This window comes from Musa acuminata, chromosome BXJ2-6, assembly GCF_036884655.1.
Source record: "Musa acuminata AAA Group cultivar baxijiao chromosome BXJ2-6, Cavendish_Baxijiao_AAA, whole genome shotgun sequence".
Lineage (NCBI taxonomy): Eukaryota > Viridiplantae > Streptophyta > Magnoliopsida > Zingiberales > Musaceae > Musa > Musa acuminata.
The window spans coordinates 44,229,419-44,253,678 of NC_088343.1; the positions used below are offsets into that span (position 1 = coordinate 44,229,419).

At 35.5% G+C, this 24,260-nt stretch overlaps 3 protein-coding genes across 3 annotated transcripts; 1 reads left to right on the forward strand and 2 right to left on the reverse strand.

Annotated features, from left to right (window-relative positions):
• Nucleotides 1-279: 279 nt before the first annotated feature.
• LOC135615890 (small ribosomal subunit protein eS19) lies at nucleotides 280-3,477 on the reverse strand. The gene is made up of 4 exons (XM_065114971.1): nucleotides 3,283-3,477; nucleotides 1,439-1,529; nucleotides 1,153-1,336; nucleotides 280-543 (listed from the first exon to the last, which is right to left on the reverse strand). The coding sequence occupies exons 1-4, from the start codon at nucleotides 3,370-3,372 to the stop codon at nucleotides 483-485; spliced, it is 426 nt and encodes a 141-aa protein (XP_064971043.1). The 5' UTR covers nucleotides 3,373-3,477; the 3' UTR covers nucleotides 280-482.
• A 1,209-nt stretch (nucleotides 3,478-4,686) lies between these two features.
• LOC103990091 (uncharacterized) lies at nucleotides 4,687-12,138 on the reverse strand. Its single transcript, XM_009409122.3, has 4 exons — nucleotides 11,391-12,138; nucleotides 8,389-8,505; nucleotides 7,914-8,257; nucleotides 4,687-5,182 (listed from the first exon to the last, which is right to left on the reverse strand). Exons 1-4 carry the CDS (start codon nucleotides 11,826-11,828, stop codon nucleotides 4,882-4,884), a joined length of 1,200 nt encoding a protein of 399 aa, XP_009407397.2. The 5' UTR covers nucleotides 11,829-12,138; the 3' UTR covers nucleotides 4,687-4,881.
• Nucleotides 12,139-14,616: 2,478 nt separating this feature from the next.
• LOC135615891 (protein LEO1 homolog) lies at nucleotides 14,617-24,258 on the forward strand. Its single transcript, XM_065114972.1, has 11 exons — nucleotides 14,617-14,924; nucleotides 16,532-16,863; nucleotides 17,469-17,580; nucleotides 17,941-18,126; nucleotides 18,708-18,884; nucleotides 19,007-19,138; nucleotides 19,330-19,509; nucleotides 19,757-19,891; nucleotides 20,916-21,029; nucleotides 21,309-21,551; nucleotides 23,709-24,258. The coding sequence occupies exons 1-11, from the start codon at nucleotides 14,781-14,783 to the stop codon at nucleotides 23,844-23,846; spliced, it is 1,893 nt and encodes a 630-aa protein (XP_064971044.1). The 5' UTR covers nucleotides 14,617-14,780; the 3' UTR covers nucleotides 23,847-24,258.
• The last annotated feature ends 2 nt before the right edge of the window (nucleotides 24,259-24,260 follow it).

The following is a 24,260-nucleotide window of genomic DNA, read 5'->3' on the forward strand; positions in this document are numbered from 1 at the left end:
CTCCTACCTTCACCAACAAAAGCAGAGGAAGACAACATCGAGAGAAGGGATTGGAATCAAGAGGTGGGTGGAGCACCAAATTATGCTCTATCACACTTGCATTTTGGGTCGGAGATTGCAGCTCTTAATGTTGAGTCGATCTGTTGGAGCAGAAACATTTGGCTGTAACGAAATCATTGCAAAAGGTAGTCACAATGTCCATAATTTTGTACTTTGCCATCACAGCCGAGCGCAGTTATTGGGTGAAAGAATCAACAAAATGGTTCACACCAGCAAAAGGATTGTAAGGAACATTCCACTGAAATAATATGTTCAAAGTAAACCCTACATTTATCTCAAGCAGAAAGATTGTCCAACAGAAGAAATAAATCATGTCAAATGCCCAAACATGTCCAACTTTTGATTAAAACAACTCCGCTACTAAAGCTCTGAGCAAAATCTTTCCGAATTGATGTCATGGAACTAAAAGATCGAGGTTGCACTTAGACACGTCCGGCAACTTGATCAAGATCTCGCTGCCCTTGAGAAGTAATCCTCCTTCCGCTGGAACATCAAAACGAAAAAGTTGAAAGAGCTTACGAGATTTCTCACATTTGTGGTGTTATATCTTATCAACATTGTCTTACTTGAAATGCATTGAAACTACTAGTCTGATCCATTGTCATATATAAAAGTAGTATTGGACATAACACAAATGATACAATGATGGTGAGAAAAAAAGTTAATCATGCTCTAATCCGTCAAGTTTCTGATTTGTGGACCGTCATATCACATATGCACTGTCTACAGGTGCACTGAGATGTCTACAAATTTCCAGTTAGTAATCTGAATCAATCATCTCATATATCCTCATAAAAAATAATAGGAAATCTGAACCGTACAAAAAGATGATGTTAATGTTGCCAAGAGACACTACACTAGGTGTTGTGGTATAACGACTTGGATTACAAAATTGTCAAAACCAAAAACAAAACAATGTGAGCCTAATCACATAAAATGTGCATTTTTCATCATTCACTTGCCAGTTACTACTGTTCATAGGCTTACGGTCAGCATAGCATAAAATATTGGACTAAAGAACATGAGACATGGGTGAACATACCGGAAGTGCTATTCACAAAGTGAGAACTGTAAGATGCATGAAATTCTTACCCTTTAGGTTCGATTTCGATGATATTCATCCTCTGCAACTGCTGCAAAATGTGGCGAGCAATGGCTCCGCTGCTCTTGCAGAAATGTGGTGGACGACTTCCATTCCTCTTGCGGCCTCCATAAATCTTCTGAAAGCCACCTACTCCAATACCCTGCCTCAAATATATCTTTCTTGCCATCGAAGCTGCAGTAGGACCAAAACCATATGAGAACTGCTGCAGTTAATAGTCATCCCAGCAAAAACAAAATCTAGAAATGCTGCAAGTAATATTCTGCGTGATATTACCAGCTCTAATGTAGTACCAATCAGGATCATAAGGAGCAAGTTCCTTGAACCTTCCGGTCTTCACAATGTCTGTCCACTCAGGAAGTTCCATCTATTCATAAAATTAGTGCGACAAGTGGAATCAGAATAACATTATATCAAGATCATCCAAAGTGCAAAAAATAAATATCTGTGCTTCTTTCATGTGATATCAAAAACATGCCAGTGCGACTGACCAATCCATTTGGCTTTAAATTAGTGCCTACAAGACTGTTAATCCTAGAGTTTCTCAAAGTCTCAATCCTACTAACCTAATAACCAATGCCAGGGAATTCACTTACAATAACAAATATGACAGCATCTGGCATTTGTGAATTTACCAGTTAACTTTACATCATTTTGTTATTAGATAGTCAATGGCAGACTCCGTTGACTTCAGGTGGACCAAAATGCACCACCGGTAGCTAATGCAAATCTAAAGCATCTCTTACTCTAAAACAAGAACTTATTTTAAACTGCAAAAAACCAACATGAATCACATTTGAAAAATTATCATATAGAACATGAAAAAGTGGATATCGAGCTGAATTTTACTAATGGAAAAAGGTGGTCATAAAGGAAGTCCAAAAGTGGATGAGGGCTCACACCACACATGGGGAATTACACAACCAAGAGAGTTTACGCTCAACCAATCACGTAAGGCTAGCACAAGGCTAGTACAAGATGATAAATGACGAAGTCAAAAATTTCTCCACAACAATGAGTAATATACATACACGATAATACCTCTTGCATCTTTCTTGGAAGAAGGAACCTCTAGCGGGAAGTTGGATGATGCAACTTACACCACCAGTGAGAGATAACAGGTGGTTACTCTAGATGGCACTTGAGAAAACACTTCACACGCTAGACAATGTATCATTCCTCTTTATTCAGCAACAAGAAACCAAGATAACAAACATATAAGAATCCACTATAAACAAAATCAGCCTATGAATCCCGAAACCTTGATTGCAATTAATATTGTCGGGTGAAGAATAACATTGTTCCGGTGAAAATTTTGACTAAGATAGGAAAAAAGGCAGGTAACCAACTTGAGGCAATATATAAAGATACCATCAGGTTTCTCTACTTGAGAACATTCCTCGTGACGGTTAAAAAGTGACAACTTAGGAATATGATGAAAAGTGCCAATGCAACTCTTAACTGATTCAAATCTGAAGTGAAAAAAATCACATATATCTATAAGCCATTTAGGATCAATTGCCAGCACGTAACTAAGAGATCCTCTACTATAAAATAGCATTGCTATCAAGCTCGTCCCAAGAAAGTCTGATGTCTAATTGAACTCGAGACTCCAAGAAACAATATCATCCTTCATGCATCAAAGCCATACACTAAAGTTATTTCAGATCATCTGCATCCACTCAGATCACCTACCTTTGATGAAGTTCTTACATAATCAGCACAAAAACAAACAGGTATTCAGCACATTAAAAGTAAAAAAGGTTTAATCAACATTCCCAATTAAAATAATTGTGGCTCGCATAACAAGGTGGGCCTTTAAAATCAAGAAGCCAGCACTCCGGAATCACGCTGCTCGATCACGAGAAAAAGCTACGCCATCATCTACCCTTTTGTCGAGGTCAAACTCAACAAATCATGCACCATCGTAGCAACAAATGACGACTTGTGGATGGAACCGTCACGTAAGGTCCGCCGCATAGAAACCAAAACTAGATGGAGGGACAACAAAGCCTCAAATCTAACTTTCGGGAGAAAAGATTTCAGAAAAGGAAAAAAAAACACGACTTTGCGGATGGACTCAGAAAACAAACACAAAAAGAGAAGAGGATTGATCGGACCTTGCCGGATCGCTTGAGGTGGGCGGAGTAGGCCTTGACGAACTCGTGGGGCGAGACGTCCTTAACGGTCTTGGCCACGTCGTTCTCCATGGTGCGCGGTTGCAGTCTCCTCTTCCGCTGCTTCGGGCCTCTTTGCGCTTGCGCGTGCGCGAGAGAGAGGGTCGGCGATCCAAGCAAACTAGGGTTAAGCACGGAGGATGATCCGCCCCTTTTATAGCAGGAAATGGTGTAGTATGTAATTACACAAAATGCCCCGAGTCCGGGCAGGGGCATAAAAGACTAACCACTTTGGCTATTAATTAGTTATTTTTAACATTTTGATTTTTATATTTTTAAAATTTATATTGAGATTTTTATGTTTACGAAAGTAAAACTTATTATTGAAAAGATAATTTTATAAAATTAAAAATCAAGAGAGAAATTTTATTAAAATAATATAATTAAATATTTTACTTTCGTAAATAAAAAAATTATAATATGATTTTTGAAAGTATAAAAATTGAGATCCTAAAAATAACTAATTACAGGGATGGAATGATATATAATTAACTCAACCTCATGAGACCGGATAAAATATTATAAATTTATGATAAAAATAATATATATATTTTTTAGTATTTTCGATTATTCAATTTTACGATGTTGAAACGTACGTTATATCTCCAGCATATTAATTTTGGTATCGACAAATTTTTTTTCTTGCTATCAATATTCTTTTAATACGATCATCATATATTATCATATATCATCCGATGCATGCTCAAATTCCTTTTTGCTTCTTGAAAATTGTGTTAATACATCAACCATGAATAGACCATAAGCTATGTGTTCTTCCATCGGTGTCAGGGATCTGCTTAGCAACATCGATATTCTAGAAATATGATGGTTGGTTTACTTAATGTGGGAATGGCAGGTATATGCTATCCATATCGTCCGATAATTAATTATTATGTTAATGGATGCTACCTGTTATGCTAATTGATATCTATATAAGATAATATGATGGTTGTATTAATTTTCCATTAATACAACCGACGACATTAACACAAATAAAATTATCTATTTTATTTTAAAAATATAAAAAAAAATTAATATAAATTTTTTAAATAAAAAAACCAGGATACTTAATAGGATATGTATTACCCCTTTAGACACTAAAGAGAGATATAAATGGCATTTAATCCTATCACACAACAAACACCTCAATTCCTGGGTAAAACATCACATCCAGGTCACCTACCACTCTCTTGAATTCCTAAATTGTACATACAGATGGAAAATAAAAGATGCATCTCCGGTGAACATCCGTCACAAGTGCACAACCACATTGAACAATTAACCGGAAGCAAGATTGTTTCCAGTCCAGAAAGCTGAGAACCCAAGAAAAATGAAGAAAAGGGCTGGTAAAGCAAATGTAATCTGGCAGACTATTAAATGCAATTGTGAAGATGTTTAAACTAAGCTTCGATGCATCAGCACAGCAAATTCCTCCTAGCTTATCCTCATATTTGAACACAATGTCTTCAAACATATAAGGGTAAGTGAACAGTGATCAGTCATGACGAGACAGCATCAAAATATTTTAAGATGCCAACCAAATCAACGATAGGCACGTGGTGCACCAGCAAATGAGTAGCGCGAAGAAACAGGTGCATTTGACATAGCATGCCTGCTTGAGATTGGCCTCTGTGAGATACCAGAATAAGCCCGGTTTGGATCTTCGTATCCTCCTGGTACGTAGCTAGGTTGTGCGGTGATGACTGGCCGGTCCGAGTTGTAGATCCCCTCCATCCTCTCAGCATGTGAAATAATTTCTCCCTCCCTTGCTGTTACAGTGTGGTAGTCCCTCGAGAGCAGTGGATCCCTCGGAATTATCTCAGGAACTAACCTATAAGTGAGACTGGAGATGGAAAAAAAAAAAAACACTTTAATTGGGTCCCCATAACGAAAAGAATGTAAAGCAATTCCCAGTAACAACCAAGAAACAATATAAATATGAGAGAATAGCCATTTATAATATAGTCATTGGACTCTTGTGACAAAAGCCGAAGAAAAAGAAAGAGCTAGTGGTTGTGAAAAGAACAAGTTCGCAGCTCATAAATTTTGTAATACCAAAACAATTATGAAATTCAGTTGCACCAAATTGATTTTGAAAGCCAAAAGTTTTGGTGCTTCTGATGTACCATCCTCAACTGCAAACATCATATCTTCAGCCCCTACTTTGATTAACCATTCCATCAAATGCAAAAATATCCTCAAGTTCTACTCAAGAAATTCTAGTGTCATATCAAACTGTTAAAAATATGCTTATTTTAGCAACAGAACAGATTAGAAAGCAATTTATCAATATTACAATACCAAAATAATCAAGAATCACTATGGTTTAAATTGAAGAGGCTAAAGCACGCTAACTAGGAAAAGCATGTCTCCAATATGGGATATATCTACCAAGGACAAAAGCTTCCAAAGCACCTAACACACTTGGAAAAGAGGCATTTGAAGCACAAGGACAAAAGCTTCCGAAGCATCCACTTAGGACGAAAAGTGTCCAACACACTTTAACCAAGCGAAGCATAAGTGGTTAGAAGTGTCTAATTCACTTTAACCAGGCGAAGCATACATGATGTGCCCACTATGAGGACTTGCCGATGCACTTCAATGAGGTGAGCGCCTAAGCCTAGATGCCAGGTGCTTCAGGCGAGCGCCCGATTCATATAAGGCAACCAGGCGCCTAAGTGGTTCAGTTTAAGAGCAGTTAGTTGGTTCGATTGAACCAACTAACACAATTCCTTACCTCAAAAGCTACCCTTCACGCGCGACCCCAACTCCTTGAGCCAACCCTAGCGTGTGTTTTCTCCTGCTACCTCTGCCACTTATGCTTTCTCTCGTTGCCTCCGCCGCCGATGCTTTCTGCCACGGACGTAACGAACAGAGTCTTCCTCTATCGCCAACCGAGTCTTTCTCCTGCTGCTATTGTCCGCTACCGCTATCCGACTGTTGCCCGCTACTATTGCTGTTGTTCGCTGCTTTCGTCGCTACTGTTGTTGTCGTTCGTAGTGTTGTCGCAGCTGTCTTAAACTAATCATCCACTGCTACTGCTTCTCACCGTTGCTTCTCTTTCGACTTTTCACTGTTGATTTCACTCTGTGATATTTTTTATCCCTTTTATTTAAATAATTATATTTATTAATTATATTATATTTTTTAATATTTTAAAACGCCTAGCGCCTTGGGCATTTTGGGACCTTGGCGCCTAGCGCTTTTTAAATCACTGGTCCACTACGATTGAAGCATTTAAGGCATTCAAACATGTCTTAACCAAGCAAAACATCTTTGGCATATGATGCATCCACCCAAGATAGAAGCATCCATTTAAGGCATCCAAACATGCCTTAACCAAGCAAAGCATCTTTGGCATATGATAAAAGCATCCAAATCCCCAAACATGCCTTAAAAAGGTGAATCATCTCTTGTACGTAGTGCGTCAACATACCTTAACTAAGTTATGCATTTCTTGCACGTGATGCATCCACCATGAACAAAAGCATAGAAAAGTCTATCGCACTATGCCCTAACCAAGAAAAACATCCATCCATACCTAATGTTCTAGCCAGGACAAAAGTATCCAAGGCACCCCTTAATCGTCTTTTTGCACAAAAGAACTATTGAAATCCCAACATCTTAGTTGAGACACCGAAAGTGGTCAGTGTATTGTTGCACAAGTGATAGGCCTCAAGTTCAAGTCTGCATATGAAATTCATGCACATCATTTGATGTAATAATTTTTAAAAAAAATCTAATGCCAACATTGTGCTCTGGCATGAACAAGCCCTTACCCGAAAAGCATGGAGAACAAATGATATGTTAGTTATCCATGACATATCAAGACTCAACACGTGGAGCCCAAGCAACTAAGAAATAATGACATGTCAAATAGACATGTCACGTCAATATGACATCTTAAGAGAATTTTTCCTTGTTAGTGCATTTAATCTTTTGTAACCAACAATGATTTCATAACCAAGACTATAAACGAGGACCTCTCTAACATTCCATATCTCAAACTCTCAAACCTCATTCTAAACTCATAAACCCTCCACAAGCCTTTTTCACCGCACAAACAAATGCTGACTTAAGCGACGGAGGGGACTTGCCATGCACGCAATGCAAATTTTGGACCCGTGATGACCGAACTCTTTTCGAACTTAGGACTCACCTCCAACCATCTCACCCAACAAGTGTCAGGTCGAGCTTCCTAGACAAACTGTCAGTCACACTCCATCCCGGAGTGGCCCTCTCTCAGGTCCAAATGCAAAAAAAAAAAAAAAAAAACAAGCTAAATTGAATCAACTTTATCACCTTGGGTTTACTAAAATGTGCACTTCGGATACCAAAAAAAATTAGAATTATGAGATAATGCCCTTAAACTAAAGAATTCATATCTTCAACCGTCAAGTTAATTTAATCAAATGTTACAATAACCTTACATAAAACACATTCTATAATAATATCTAATAAGTTACAATAATACCATAACAAAATACTTGATGTAGAAGAATAAGATAGAAAATGATATGACTAACAACTCTAAAGCACATACTCAAAGCATGGTGCTAGAATTAATCACATACCGCTCAGTTCGAACAGGGTTTTCAGGATAGTAAGCTCGCATAGTCTCCGCTTGATATGGATCAACTACGGATGCCTGATAGTATGGACCACTAGCAGACACACCAGGTGGTGGAACCTTTCTAGGTTCCATTGCATAGGAATCACTTACATGGGCTTGACGAATATATCTCAACTCTAGAGGTGTCACATGTGACATATGATCCGACCTATATTGCTCCTCAGGAGGCAAATGAGGAGATGGGTGATATTGCTCCTCGACGTAAGTAACCGAAGGTGCCTGTTGAGGAGGTGCCTGTTGAGGCATCTGACCTGCCGGACGAAACAATGACAACAACTTGCGAACCTGCGCTTCATATCAAGTAGTAATAAAGTAAAACAAGACAAATAGAGAAACCTAACATTTGATCAAACTACAATGCACTATAGGTGAAACTCCTATATAAAAAGAGCCACGAATAAACAATCTTGAAATACCTGTTTTGAGTTCAGCTCTGGACTAAATTTGATCCTTGTGTAGTAATTTTCTTGAATAGCATGTCTAAAGGTAGTCTCCGGTAGTGGTAGGCAATCCATGAAAACCTTGAATTTCACCTATGCACAAGAAAATATATAAATGTGACATGTTCCTCATTAAATACTAAACTTAAATCTTACTCAATGTGACACTAAACTATAGTAGGTAATATCTTGATCCCTAAAAACTAACCTATATTAGATAAAAAGTTGAGGTTAAGATGATATCCGTCTAAGTTCCTTGATGATGCATATTCAATATATATATATATATATATATATATATATATATATATATATATATATATATATATATATATATATATATATATATATATATATATATATATATATATATATATATATATATATATACACATAAACATGTACACACACACACACACATATATATATATGATAATCTTGAACACATAAAATACTCATGAAAAGGAAAAAAGTAAAAGTAAATAACAATTAAATATTCAGCCAAACATAAATGGACATTTGTATTTAATCCAAAACTAGCAAATATCTTTAACAATTTAAGCAAGTTGCATCTATTCATACTATCTAGTGATGCATAAACAACTAAAAGTTTTGCCTTGCTTTTCAGTGTGTCAATGTTCTTCTCTAAAGTTCATTCTACAAACTAGATTCAAGTTACAATTGAAATATGGAAGTACTATAATTCCTCAAGTAGAACCACCAAACTACAGGATAATGTTGTCCATCTAAATGACTATGATGCAATTATGAAGGAAAAATAACAAGCAAAAAGCTAACTTCCAAAGTCATTCAACCGTCAATAATATGTATTTGGACAAATAATAATGTTTAATTGGCACCTAGGAACAAAAATAAAAGATAATCAACATACAATGCATGGCCTATAACACAAAAAATAAAAAATTCAAAGTTATAAAGACAATTACTGAACTTTTCTCTTTTTGATCCAAGTAAACAAGGGGGGACCTCTTTTATAATGCAATTAAACTTTGGTCACATGCTGGTGATAGTTAAGAACTTTATTCAACAAATGTCAAGTCATTATGAGCATAATTGTCAGCAAAATATCATTATAAAGAAACTATGCTTCCATGAGCTACCAAAATTGTTGATGCAAAAAATAAAAGCCAATATAGACGTTGGCATCACCAAAAATGTTAAGGGCACCAATCATCTTCGTGGTCAACCATAACAATAAATCCAACAACAAAGGTCAAAATGAGAAAGATCCTTGAGACAAAAAAAAAACGTTTTCAGTTCATTACTACTTTGTAGTCTTTTGGGTGGAACAAAGGCTAATAGTACGAATCTAAGATGCAAATATTCCATTATTCATACATATGCATTGCATATCAAGAGTGGATCACAGAGCACAATCACAAGACTGTCATACCTCGCTCAATAAAATTAGTACAATGAACTGCTTTTCTAAAATACATTATAAATTAGCCGCTATTACTGTGTTCTCTATAACCACTACCACGAATGCAAAATGGCCTAGGTGGTCAACATTTAGCTTGATCATGGTTTATAATAGGTTAGAACAAGGTATGTCATTTTGGATACTGGACTGGTGCATACCAATCAACACCGGGGTCCTGACACACGGTACATTAGTAAGTGGAGTTCAAAGAGGAAGAAACGATGGAGAAAGAGGAGGAAGAAAAAGGAAAAAAAGGAAGTGATGGAAGAAGAGAAGGAAGAGTACTCACGATTGGCTGCATGCAGTGGGCGGTGGGGAAGTAGGCACTGCCGAAAGGCAATGACAGGGAGGTACGTGGCATCGGACAACAGTGGCAATTCTGTGCTTGCACATCAGGGGCCAGCACGAATTGAGGGAAAACTTAAAAGTTTTTTCCACCTTTTTAATGGTTTAAACCAGACTGCCAACACAGGTATGTACCATCTGATTCATACTGATCCGAGCAAAACATCATTCCATGGGTTAGAATTATTCAGCGATTAGTTTGGATCATGGTGCACATTAGGTCACCGACTCATATTGCTTACACGTAAGAAAGATTGATCTATCATATTACACATCTATCATATTAAAAGAATGGTAAGAGTTAAAAGCTATAAACTTGTTGATTTCTTTTCAACTATTTAGCTCTTTTGCTTGAGACTTAAAAGCTATAAACCAAGGTTTTAAATCTTGACCCAGTAACAACATTGATCCTTGGTTGAATGGGTATGGTACCTATGCAATAATTCATCAACATTTGGCATGTGATGGCAATGACTGAATGTTCCAAACCCTTCCAAACACTCTTCGACCTATTATGTACCATATATCGAAGTAAAAATTTCTATACATGTTTAAAAGAATGTACATGATACTCATATCTATACTAATCTGCATCAATCTAACCTAGATCTGCATGATAATAACCAAGAAATACATCAATTTTCATTAGCACTATATGGATCTAAACTACATCTATGTAGTTCTAGGTTAGATTTGGTCGGATCTAACGTAAATCTATGCTATTCTACATGAATGTTGGCTGATCCGCATGGGTCTTTCAGATCTAGGTTGAATCAAATGATGTATAGCTGAAATCTAAGTAGCAGGGATATGCACACACTAAGAAACATGAGTCGTTGACATACCAGCCAGCATACCACGGCTTCACATGCTCAACTAGGATTTCTTTATTGGGCCCTACTATTTTAGATAACATATGCCAAGGTAATCAAAAGACTAGCTTGTATGATATCATCATGTCATCAAAGACCTTCTGCTCTCCAACCTAATGTAGGTCTTCCAATTACAATAAGAAATAGCATATCTTTGCAAGCAATGAAAACCAATAATCATAATCTAAGATAGAGTAGAACCAAAAATGTTAATCATACTGTCTTCCAATATAAGCAGACATCAAGTTTGTTAAAACTGAGAAAAACAACAATATGAAGGCATATCTATAAGCAACATATCCCAGAACATCAATTACCTGAGCCGGGTAAGCTCCTCTGAAGGCACCTCGATCTAGGTCCATCCCACCCTGGCAGGTGGCCTTGTAGACACCATACAGAAGCTTCAGATCGTAATCGTACAAGAACAGTTTTGCGCCTAGTTTAATCTTCTCGACAGCCTCCTTCCTACCCTTGGGGAGCCCAAAGACGTGGTACCGGAAGCACTCGGGCTTCGTCTTGCTGCTGCACATGAAGATGAACCCCGAGCTCTTCTCCTGTACGGCAGGCTCCTTGTGCTTCCCGCCGTCCGCCTCCCTGCTGCTGTTGGCAGCAGAAGTCGCTGCAGCGTCCACCACCGCCGTGGTGGCGTCGCTCACCTTAGGCAGCTCCTCCTTCTTTATCTCCTTCTTCTTGATCTTCTTAAAAGGGGTGAGGGAGGCAGCTCCCTTCTTCTTCGATTTGTTCGGCTTCGGCATCTCGTTGGGGATAAAGAAGGAACCAAGAGCTATGGGAAGAAGAGAAAAACCCGATCGAAGAATCGGCGTCTATCGAGTGGGGAATTGGCGACGGAAACGACGAGAAGAGACAAGCGACTGAAACCCTAATCGGACGGAAGAAGGGGACGCCTTTATCACCTGTGCGCAGGAGGGGATGAGAGGTTTACATAGCGGGGGGTGTGGAGGCAGGGGAACGGTTGGGATCTACGGAGAGGAGCGTACGGGCATCGGATGGATGACACGTGTATTATGATAGCCTAGCTGTCCCCCAAGCCATACGTGATCCAAACGTTTTAAAGGGACGATCGGGTGTTATTTATACTCACCGACACATCCACTGCGTCTTATTCTCTGCACCGAAGGGATCACTGGGCTCGTTTTATTGGTCACAGTGAAAGCAAAATTTTGGATTATTATCCTCTTTATAATTAATTATTTTTAACAGCCTGATTATTATATTTTTAAAAAATTATATTAAAATCTTTATATTTAACATCGTTATTTTAATAAAATTTGTCCCTCGATCTTAATTTTTAATTTTAATATTTTACTTTCGTAAGTATAAGGATCATAATATAATTATTGAAAGTATCGGGATCGAAATATTAAAGATAGTTACTTATATAAAATAATTTATAATTAATCTTAAAATTTTGATATGAAACGATAAGTAATTGTTTTAAATAAATACAAATGCAACTCCTAAAATTTGTCAAATACCCATAGGAAATACATGAAATCCGATATCAAAATCAAACTACCCAAATTTATTTTTTTGAATTTCAAAAACAAAACCAATTGCAATAAAAAAATGTATTAATTGATATATATATATATATATATATATATATATATATATATATATATATATGTATGTATGTATGTATGTATACATACATCAGCCGTCTATATGATATGTTTATGTGTGTTTTTGAAATGTTTTACATTTTTTAATATTAATTGTTCCATATATATTATTTTTATATCTATATTAGGTTATACTCTTTTATTCTGAAATCCTTTGTTTATATTTACATTTTTATTTTTTTACATTCTTGATTGTTTTTTTAATCTATAGATTGTTATATATTATATTATATTATTATTTATCTTTGAATGATAACATTTGATATTTAGTATTTGAAAATGATCCAACAAGTTCATTCTAGTTTAATCATACTTTAAAATTAGATAAAATTTATAATGAATATATAAGGATATGATGAGTATATTATTGTTAACTTAAACTTATTGCTCGGTCCAGCTTTTACGGAAGGAAGTCTTAACAATTTACGAACTAGTCATGACATTAGCGTTTTTATTTACGAATTCTTTTATTTACTCCTTATAAGTAAAATAAATAGAAAAATATACCTTACATACTTTCTTTCTTTCTTATTTTATTAACTTGAACATAAAATTACCATTTGCTTATTATATTATTGAAAAAGAAGTTTTCTTATCTTATTGAAAACTTCTTTAAATTTTCAAAAAATAAAATATTTCAAACAAATTCAATTACTATTTTTTCTCTATTGTCATTAAATAAAGTGGAAATGAGATTAATAAAAAAATGAGATTTATTCTTTATTTTAGTAATAAATCTAAGTGTAGTGTTGGATGTTTTATGAAATCTTAGTATCATGCTTGGTGTATTGATGAAATCATAGTATAATACTTGTTGTATTGGTTTCTCTAGCAAACGGAGTGTGTATTTCTTTAAGCCCTTTCTTTATATTATAGTAGTAGTATGGAAAAGGTGTAAATTACTTGTTTATAAATGGAATAGGAATCTCATATGTTAGAACCATAGCATTTTGTGACTTATGATAAATATACTTTCATTCTCTATCAACCAATAATGTGAGACCATTAATAGGGTTAAGGCTTAATTGTTTAAAGTCCAAGTAAAACATGGTACTCTTTCTACATTTATTTAAAAAATAATAGGTAATTTCTTATATTTGATATAGAATACTTTCACTGAAAAATAAAATTAAACCATTTATTAGAAAATTAGCATATTATCTTTTTTTTAATCTAATATCGAAACGACGACCTATCTATACTATTAAAATAGAGTCATTATTGGACTTGATGAATTCAACAAAGCAAAATATCAGCATTATTATTCTTAATATATTTTTTTTAAAATAGAAAAATATAGATTTATAAAAATAAAAATGATAAAGGAAAGATCAATAAAATTAATCTACAATTAAGGAAATAATTTTGTTGATAATTCTAGATTCATGTCTAATATAGTCAACATGATATTTATCAGTTTTGATATCTTTGAATACAAACAGATAAGAGCTAAATGAAAACAGATTCATTATATGAAAAAATATATATTAAAAAAATATTTATATCATAAATAAAATAAATAATTAAGCGTGAGAGCGAAATGAATCGAAAGATTCTTATTTGGTTTGGTAAAAGATAATGATATTTAACTCTTCATGTTTCTTAAAGTTGTTGGAAAGGAATTTTAGTGTCGATTTGAGTTATAATGTTGTTATACAAACTGTGAATAAATGAAGATAATAACATATCTAAAATTTTGCCTGCTCAAAATTAGGGTTTTATTTTGGCACAAAATATATGGAGATTAACAATCCATTACGTACAATAATAATAATAATAATAATAATAATAATAATCCATTACCTGCAAAACATACGTTGTATGCCACAGAGTTCGATATCCGGAGGCTAACAATGGTACCATACGATCACGTGAGACCCGAACGCGTAAATCTAACGCGTGACGGAGCAAAAAGCGACCCACGAGAAGGGTGAAGAGAGAGACGCACGAGCGAATTCGCATCGCTGCTTCGAAGAACGAACGGGAGTCAGGAGGATCGATCGATCGATCGGCCAAGGGCAGATTGAGAGGGAACAAAGGAGTGGTGATTCGGAGGGGAGAGAGATGGTGGACGAGACGAGGAACCAGATGATGCAGAACCTCTTCGGCGATCAGTCGGAGGAGGAGGAGGAGGAGGAAGAGGAGGAGGTCGACTCCGAGCACCACCACCACGCCGTCGCCGCCGCCAACCATTCTGATTACCAATCGGTATCACTCTATATCAATTAACCCCCCAAAAGAACAAGGAGCTGGATGTTTCTATTAAATTGGGTTATATTCTTCGACTCTTTTGCGTTGCCCTATTTGTTGTTGTTTCGGAGTTCATGCTGGCATAATTTTTTGTCAGAATTTAGAGTGTGAACCCGATGTATAATCGTCAAAGGTGTCTTCTTGATCTTCTTTGTCGTGGTAAAGGAATTGCGGTTATTAATGCAAGGTGATATTTCTGATATTTGTTTCTGACATGTTGGATTGTTGAAGAAATTTGTGTCGTTCATGCAAGTCTCGATTGTAGAAATAACGTAATTGAATATATATATATATATATATATATATATATATATATATATATATATATATATATATATATATATATATATATATATATATATATATATATATATATAAAGTGATGGTTTCTATGGTCTTTGTAAGATTGATATCTTCTATTTTATTCTGGATTCTTTTGGTTTTGAAAGAAGATATAAAGAACAATTGGGTGAATGTCTTTGTACGATGGAACTTTTCTTTATGATTAAACAGCGACTTGATATCAAGAATTAAAAATTGATAAAAAAAATGTATGGTCTTTGTAAGATTGATATCTTCTATTTTATTCTGGATTCTTTTGGTTTTGAAAGAAGATATAAAGAACAATTGGGTGAATGTCTTCGTACGGTGGAACTTTTCTTTATGATTAAACAGTCACTTGATATCAAGAATCAAAATTTGATAAAAAAGAATGTCAGTGCTAGCTATTAATAATGACTACTTGCTCTTTTGTTTGCTCTACACATGGTGTATTGGATGCTTTCTCGAAATATCCATTTCTCTTTAATAACCAAGTATTTAATCATTCTCATAGATATTAAAATAGAGATGGATACTTTGAGATATCATCCAATATGTCGTGTCCAGGAAGTATCCCATGTATACTCTGTCCATTATGGATGCCACAATTTGTTTAAATTATCCATGTTTCAGGTCTAAGTATGACTTGCACAAGTATGCATAAGAATTTGTGTTTTTATGGTTAAACAAAATCAGCTGTCTATTTTACGTACCTATGCTTATTGGTGTCTGCATAAAATAATTTATGCTAATGTGGTAACATACATGACATTCATGGACAGTTACTTGCAAATTCTCTATTCATGATACTACACTGAGACCCTCTGATATGTACCTCTTTGTGGAATAAATGGAAATATACACTCAGCTTTCTTTATGTAGCATACTAGCATGTCTTCTTTGTTGAACTATATATTAGTAAAAAGTGCACGGTAGCTTAAGATGATGACCATATAAAAATTAAGCAGTGGCCTCAGATGGTAATTATTCAAGGGTGTGTCCGGCAAACATCTTGTTGAGATAACCATAATGTAGTGTGCTGTATGCTCTGCAGACTTTACTAATCAACCATTGGACCTGGATTGAGTTTTAGGTATCATAATTGCAACCAAATTGAAGCTGTTATACAGTGATGTCATTTTATGACCTTTGTTTTGTTTACCGTTATAGTTAATTTTTTTGCTTAAGAATCTTGCTGGGTAAATCAAGAATTTTCTCATAAACTTCTTCTTTCTTCATTTTAGGATGAAGGGGAAGGTGAGGCTGAGGATGATGATGGTGAAGGTGAAGGTGAAGGTGAAATTGAGGGGCAAGAGGAGGTTGAAGTTGAAAGTGAAGCTGAAGCATATAATGTTGATCTTGAGCAGGGAGAGAGTGAGGGGGAAAGGGTTCAGAGTTCTCCAGAAAGAGAAGTCAGTGACCCGAAGATGGAAAGTGAACCAAAAGATGCTGAAAGTGAAGAGGAAGGCTATGGACAAAGGGTAGTGACTAGCAGGAGAAGAGAAGTGGTGGCCAGTGAGTCTGAAGGTGATCGTGAAGATGAAGAGATGGACTCTGATCAACACAGGCAACCCAGGTGAAATGTCAATGAGTCACATGTTTGTCCACTCAATTAGATGTTGTTATGGTTTTTCACTTCTATGACTATATCCAAGTTCTTAGTCAACAAATGACACGCTTGTTGAAGTAACTCCTATTTTTATAATTCTTTTTGAACAAAAATCTCCACCAGATTTCTGAAGTACATGTTTATTTCTAGTTTTTAACTTGATTTTGTTGAATGCATGACTTGGCAAATAAGATTTGATAATATCTCAAGGGTAACTATGACTTTTTTTAGTTCATTCTGAATGCTTTGTTGCTTGACATTTAAGGCAATCACTTGGTAGGTTTCTGAGCCAAGTATCTAAAGTGGATCCTATGTGCCTGATCTCACAGGAACTAGTGCTAACTGTTGCTCGGGGCCTCTGCTTCGAGGTGTTACAGTTGAATTACAAGGAAAGAGTCTCACGATTGTATTCAATTTTGCAGTAGAAGGGGAAATCATACTTGTTTATACATCATGTGCTCTATTCCAGTTTACTTTTGTTCTTTAGTGTTGATTAGCTCGTTTACTATGCATCACCCTGTTTTCAACTTTTCTTTTGCTTGTGCTAATAATTTCTTGTGGACCTATGGCAGGTTAATGAGTGAGCAAAAGGACCATGAAGTTGTTCGTAATGTATTTGGGGATTCTGATGAGGATGAACCAGCTGAATATGGTGGTCAAGATGAAATTGAGCAAGAATTACATGTGTGACTGCTAAACTCATTGCTATTTGCTTTTTATTCTGAAAAAGAAAATGCTTTTTTTGATGTTGTCATATTTGATTGATTGAAATTGGTTTTCTAGAGTCCCCTAGTACATTGTTAGGATTTCTGTGTTTTAATGTAATTATATATGTAATTTTTATGTTCTTCATATTACATATCAAATATCCATGAATGATTGTACGTCTTTATGGAAGCCAATGCATGTACATCTATTTCGGTGCATGAGCTGCTTCACATGAAATTTTTTAAAATATATAGTTACTCGTTTTGGTTTATTTTTGTTCTTTATTGTCAAAGAGATTCCATATGTATACACATTTTTCGTTTTTCTTTGTGCCAGAGATCTCCTATGGAGGAAGAAACAAACTATGAGAGAGAGATAAGGCCAGAAGACGTAGTCCCTGATGATGATATGCAGTATGCTTCAGAGGATGATAATTTTGAAGAGAAACCTAAAGATAAACCAGTTGGCCCACCACTGGATTTGGAGTTTTCATCACAAGAACCACCAGGGCGACCTGATAAGGTGAGTTCCTTCTTCCCATTTTTTCAACTTTTGCTAAATGCCTCCTAAGATTGTACAGCATATTATATGCAATAGCTCTGGAATACAGGGGAAAAAAATACTGGTTAACTAAAATGATTATGATTGATCCTTCTGTACTTAGACCTTTAGTCTCATGTTCCTGTGTCCGTACTAGAGTTTGTGGTCAAAAAGCATCTCTGCAATTTACTCACTAGCCGTGTCATTTATGGAACTTTGCTTGTCTCATTGTCTATGTTAATTCGTGAGAACTATTTCACTTTATTCTTCGCAAAAATAACACTTGTTGATGTATTGTCTTCGCAGCCCTGCATTGTCAACTTATACACTTCTTAAGAAATTGACAGTTAAAGCCAGTAACTTATCTTACCTTATGGAGTTGTTGGCTAAACGGAAGTTACTAGTATGTCTTTCTTGAATAGAGCCACATGTATTTATCTAAATAAAAAATAATTTTGTTGTTATGCCAATTGTGCATGATTGGTTTGTGTACGCTTCTCTAGTTTTGTAAATCTTTTTGCATTAACCTCATGTCTTTTCTAAGGTAATACTTTTCTTTTCAGATGAACGCTATTAAAGTCTCTAACATCATGGGTATTGAACCAAAACCCTTTGATCCTAAGACATATGTAGAAGATGATGTTTATGTGACAGATGAATCTGGTGCAAAGAAGCGGATTCGCCTAGAGGACAATATTGTGCGCTGGAGAAGAGTCAAGAATCGTGATGGCACAGTCTCTGTAAGTAATGATTTTAGTCCTAATCCATAATATCAAATCTGGAAAACTCTTAATCATTGCCTTTTAACTTTTCAGTATGAAATTAACTGGGTATACTATAAGTAATGAATTTTGTATTGCAGTATGAAAGCAATGCACGGTTTGTGAGATGGAAAGATGGAAGCCTACAATTATTAATTGGGAATGAGGTTCTTGATATATCAGTGCATGATGCACATCAGGACCAGAGCCACCTATTTCTTAGGCATGGAAAGGTGCAGAATCTGCAGATAGTTGTTTGTATTAAGCTTTTCATTAAGATCTAAATACTGGTCCAATACTGGTTTTAGTGATTTGCTAGACCAGTTTAGGGTCATTTCATATGCACCTATGATTTAGGTTTATATTTTTTTCAATTCTTAACAACAAATCTTTAAGCTAGTTAAATCATATATGAGTAATGCAGGGAATTCTGCAATCTCAAGGGAGGCTTTTACAAAAGATGAAGTTTATGCCATCTTCATTATCTTCAAAGTCCCATCGTTTGTTGACTGCTCTTGTTGATTCACGTCATAAGAAGGTTTATAAGGTGAAGAACTGTATTACAGAGATCGATCCAGAGAAAGAAAAGGAACAAAAAGAACGGGTAAAGAACTCAGCATTCATATATTTTATTTGTTAATAAAATTAATCTTTTTTATACTTATATTGCTTTTAACTGATCCTGAGTAGATGAACTGAAGCCGTTACCTTCTAGTATCTAAAAGTACTCTTAGAATGACTTGATTAGTTACATTAATAACTAATGCACAATTTACAGCTGGATATATCTTATCTGCTTTTGCCCTCCTCCTAGACTTGTGATCCCATTATGATAAATAAAATAATTGCAGGTTGAAGGCCAAACTATTAGAGCCAATGAACTTCTTCACAGGAAAAGGGAAAAAGTGAACCGCAAGTATGCACAACCCGTCCATAGAGGGCGGCAGCAACTTTCTCCAGGGTTTTTGGAGGATGCACTTGATGAGGTCTGTGTTCCATTACAAAAATTATTTAGCTTACTTGGAAAGCCAATTTATATATGACAACACATCAACATTAACAACACTATTGGAAGTTATATTGAAGGTGCTTTTGCAAAAGTATTTCCAAATTAGGCGAGTTGGTTATTTTGTTTCATTTGCTTGATTATATTATTGATATACTATCTTGTTATAAGTTCTGATTCAATAATTAATTCCTTCTCAATTTTCAAACGCTCGAACCTCGAAAGGATTTGTACCTAGACACTGTTTAGTGAGGATTGTTGAATAAAATGCATTATCTCTTGATTGTTTAGTTGGTAAATGTGCTGTGTTATCTTTGATTTTTAAGCTGGTGTCTATTTACGTAAGCTTTTTGTCATGTTAGACATGGATCTACGATTCATCAGTAGTTGCTGCTTGTGTGCGCTTGTCTTTTGCTCTTGGAGCTTGTGTTGTGGCCTTTGCTGGCGTTGCTAGATAGATATTAGGTGGTTATGGATTTGTCATGGTTTTGCTCATTGGCTTTGGTAAAATTATGAATCACTTGGGGTCAGTTTTTGGTGTTATTTGATATTTACTTCTTTTAATAGAAGAAAATGTTGAATTTGAGAACCATTGGAGAAATTGTTTACAAATATCTTCATTTCTATTTTTGTACTTTACAATTACTTATGTACTTTATAATTTCCAAAAGTAGCAACTCTTACCCATCTTTGGGAACAAGTCTGGCTCCTTTGGGCCTTTATGACTGACCAATGATCCTGACATGATGACTTTGATATTTCAATCTTCTAGCCGGTGACATGCCACTAAATTTGTAAGTATGGGAAACTAAAATGAATTGGTTACAGCTTTTCTTCTCAATTTTGAAACATCAAAAGCGAAAGTGATAACAAATTGGTTCTTAGTTATGTTAGCAGTCATTTGTTTCATGGTTTATATACAATTTGGTTGGTTGAATCTTGATTACGTGTTGTCATTTACTGCAATAAACAGTAGTTTTATGCTTAACATTTCTTGACTGCAGGAAGATGAGGCAGATGACTATTACAGTTCTCATCGGACTTCGGCTCATAGTCATTTTGAGGAAGATTTGGAGGCAGAAGCAAGGGCTGAGAGACGCATAATCAACGCTAAGAAGGTTAGTCCAATCAAAGTTTCAAAATCTGGTTAAATGCTAGTTTTGACAACATGTTGAACTTGTACCGCACAGAGATACCAAGTGGTATCCCAAGCTGTATCTCCCAATGTCACTGAAATGAAGTTGATACCAGTTGGTGTCGTTGTTTGGTGGATTATTGGAACTGGGTCCAATTGGTTTCTTTAAACCATGAATCCAGTAATGATTTTATGGTTAAGTATATTTATCATTTTGTTTCTCTTTATCCTGATGTTTCCAACAAAATATATTGTTCATCAGTCAAATGTACATATGAATGCCCAACGAAAGCCATCAGTGTCTGCTGCTCGCCAATCAAGGCGCCCGCTTGATGAATATTCAGAGAGTGAAAGGGAGGAATCTGAATATGAAAGTGATGGTGCGGAGGTTGATCGGTCTCCACCGCATGCAAGAGATGAGCCAGACCACGAAGATGAATATGAAGAAGAGGCAGATGAAGAAGCTGCTGATGCAATCTCTCCATCGGAAGGAGATGAAGATGAGGTAAGATATATCTGAATAAATTATATAGCAATCTCTCAATCTCTCTGTCGGAAGAATATGAAGAAGCTTTCTGTTTTTATAACAATCAATACTCACAAAGGATGGACGTGGTTGCTTGTTAGCAGGTAGCTCAATTCAATTGAAAATTTTTAATTGCTTGATCACACCATTAAATATATCAAATTTGCATGCTTATAGTCTTGTAATGATGATCGCTTCTAGAATATAAATAAGCTAATAAAAAACATGATATTTTCTCTGTGCAAAGTCATAATAAACTAAAAGTGATTGTTTAGAGATGATGACTCTTAGAACAAGATTGGTGTTGGATCGGGATCAGGTCAAATGTCATTAGAATAGTTGATAACTGGAAAAGTCTTATCAGATGCGACAGCTAAGAAATTAAAGTTGTGTATGTATATCACATAAGTTTTCTTAAAAGATGTGGAGCTTACATTGGCAAGTCTGTTTGATGTTCTTTTTAAAATGCCACAAATTTCCTAGCAAAACAATGAGTTGTTGGCTTTTATTTATTTGTTAAGTTTATTCTGTTAAAGAAGTGGTAGATCAGAAGGTGTCAGTTAGCTTAGCTGGTAAAGACCTCGGTAGTTTATTGCAAGATCCTGAGCTTGAATCCAGCCTTCACCATTTACCCTTTGCAAAAAGAAAAAAGGGGAAGTGGTAGATCAGGACAAGTAGATTAACTGAAAAAATTCTAGTTGTGAGGATGATATGGTTTTAAGTTTTAACTATTATCTTGGGTGGATCTTTGAAGTTCAATTAAAAAAAATTGTGTTGACATTGATTTAGCTCTTAAAATTTGATAAAGAAAACAAATAAAGTTGGCTCAAGACACATGAGCTTCTTCCCAAGTTTGCAATATTGGTAGTTTTTAATGCATGCACCAAATCCCTATTGATATCAGCCAAGGCTAGATTGGTATATATCAGTCAGAATCAGCTCGAATAGATTGAATTCAATTGGAAGTGGTTGATTGTGGTCCATTCTGGCCAATTTGATAGCCTTGAAATAAGAAAAGGAAGAGGGGAAGAGGAGCAAGAGTATGGGAAGGAAAAGAGGGAAGATTACTGTTATCATGGTTCCATTGCCGGGAAGGACAGAGGGATAAGGAGAGGAAAAAAGTTACCTAGACCTGTGAAGGTAAAAGGGATGCCATCAAATAGAAGGGAGATGCCATGAAAATTTTTTATTGATCCAAAATTCATGGTCATTCTTGTAAATTTTTTTGTTTGCCTTTACATTATACATCATCCACATTTTAGTTCCAAGGGCACTGGGGTCACATTTAGGGCCATTACTATCCTAAAAGCTACATGTGGATAAGTTTTGCATCTCCTTAATGGCATATGTGCACAGTGTACTAGTTCTTTATTACATCTTTGTGTAATATATTTAAATAAATATTTTGTATTAAATATATCATAGTTATATTTTGATAAATTATTCTTTGCTATTTTTCATTGTAACTTATATATAATTTTATATATTTTATATTCTGTTTTCATTTTTTTTGAAAGTTAGATATCTTATTCAATATGAAGGTAAAAGAATTTTTGGTATATTTTTATTTTCCCAAATTATATATTGCATGACCTATGTTTGTTATTCCTGATTTTTATAACATTTGGTTCTCTAGATTATTATCTCAACAGATCATTATGGAACCCTTCCTACCAATTCTGAGCATATCACCCCTAGCCGATTGCAAACCAGATTTGTGAACTGTATTCTTAATAACTGCTGTTGCTATTTGCACAAAATAATAGTTGGACTGGTTTTTGCATGAGAACTGGTTTGATTTACATTCACAAAGTTCTTCGGTATTTTGACACCTTGTAGTTAGAGGCACAAAACTTTGTCCAGGATTGAGTTTTCATTGTACGGTTTAGAAATATTTGTGTTGATTTAACTTTGTGATGCCATAACCTAGTTTAAGCTAACTTGAATTGAGATGTTGGACTGGTGCCTGAGATGACTATATGGCTAAGTGGTGCAGAGATGTACTTCCTCTGAACAAGTAAAACTGGACTATATCTAAGTTTGAATAAACTTAGATATTGTCCAGTTTTAGTTGACTGATACTATCTGCTGTTTTCTATATTCTGAAACTTATGCTGGTCTCTTTACCTGCTTTAGGAGCCAAGGGGCAAGACGAAGGAAACCGGAAGCAGCTCTCTGAAACGCAAGGAGATCGACTCTGACGAGGAATCTCCTCCCAGAAAGACAACAGTTCATCGGAGAAAGGCAGTTGTGTTTGATAGCGACGAAGACTAACTTTTCTGTGACTGGTGGTGCCTCTCCGATCTTTTTCCTAGGAAAAAGACATGCTAGCATAAGTGCACATTCATGCGACAAAGTTGCGCCAGGATGATTTTGGCTCAGAAGAGAGATTGCATGGAGGCGGCTTTACCACTTACAGTATCTACACTGGCACACAAAAGAATCTTCACAAACTTGCATATTTTTCCAGTATATGATGCTTGTAAGACTTTTGAGTTCATTTCTGATACTACCTAATGCATTATTCTTGTCACGTTTCAATGGCAGGAATTCTTGGAGACAAATTGATGCAGGTTCTTTCTTTTCTTGTTGCAGTTAGAACATTCCCTCTTGTCAACATATACATCGTGTTCAAACTATCACAATTTCTTTTTCTTAGCTGAATTCTGCATGGTATTGATATTTATA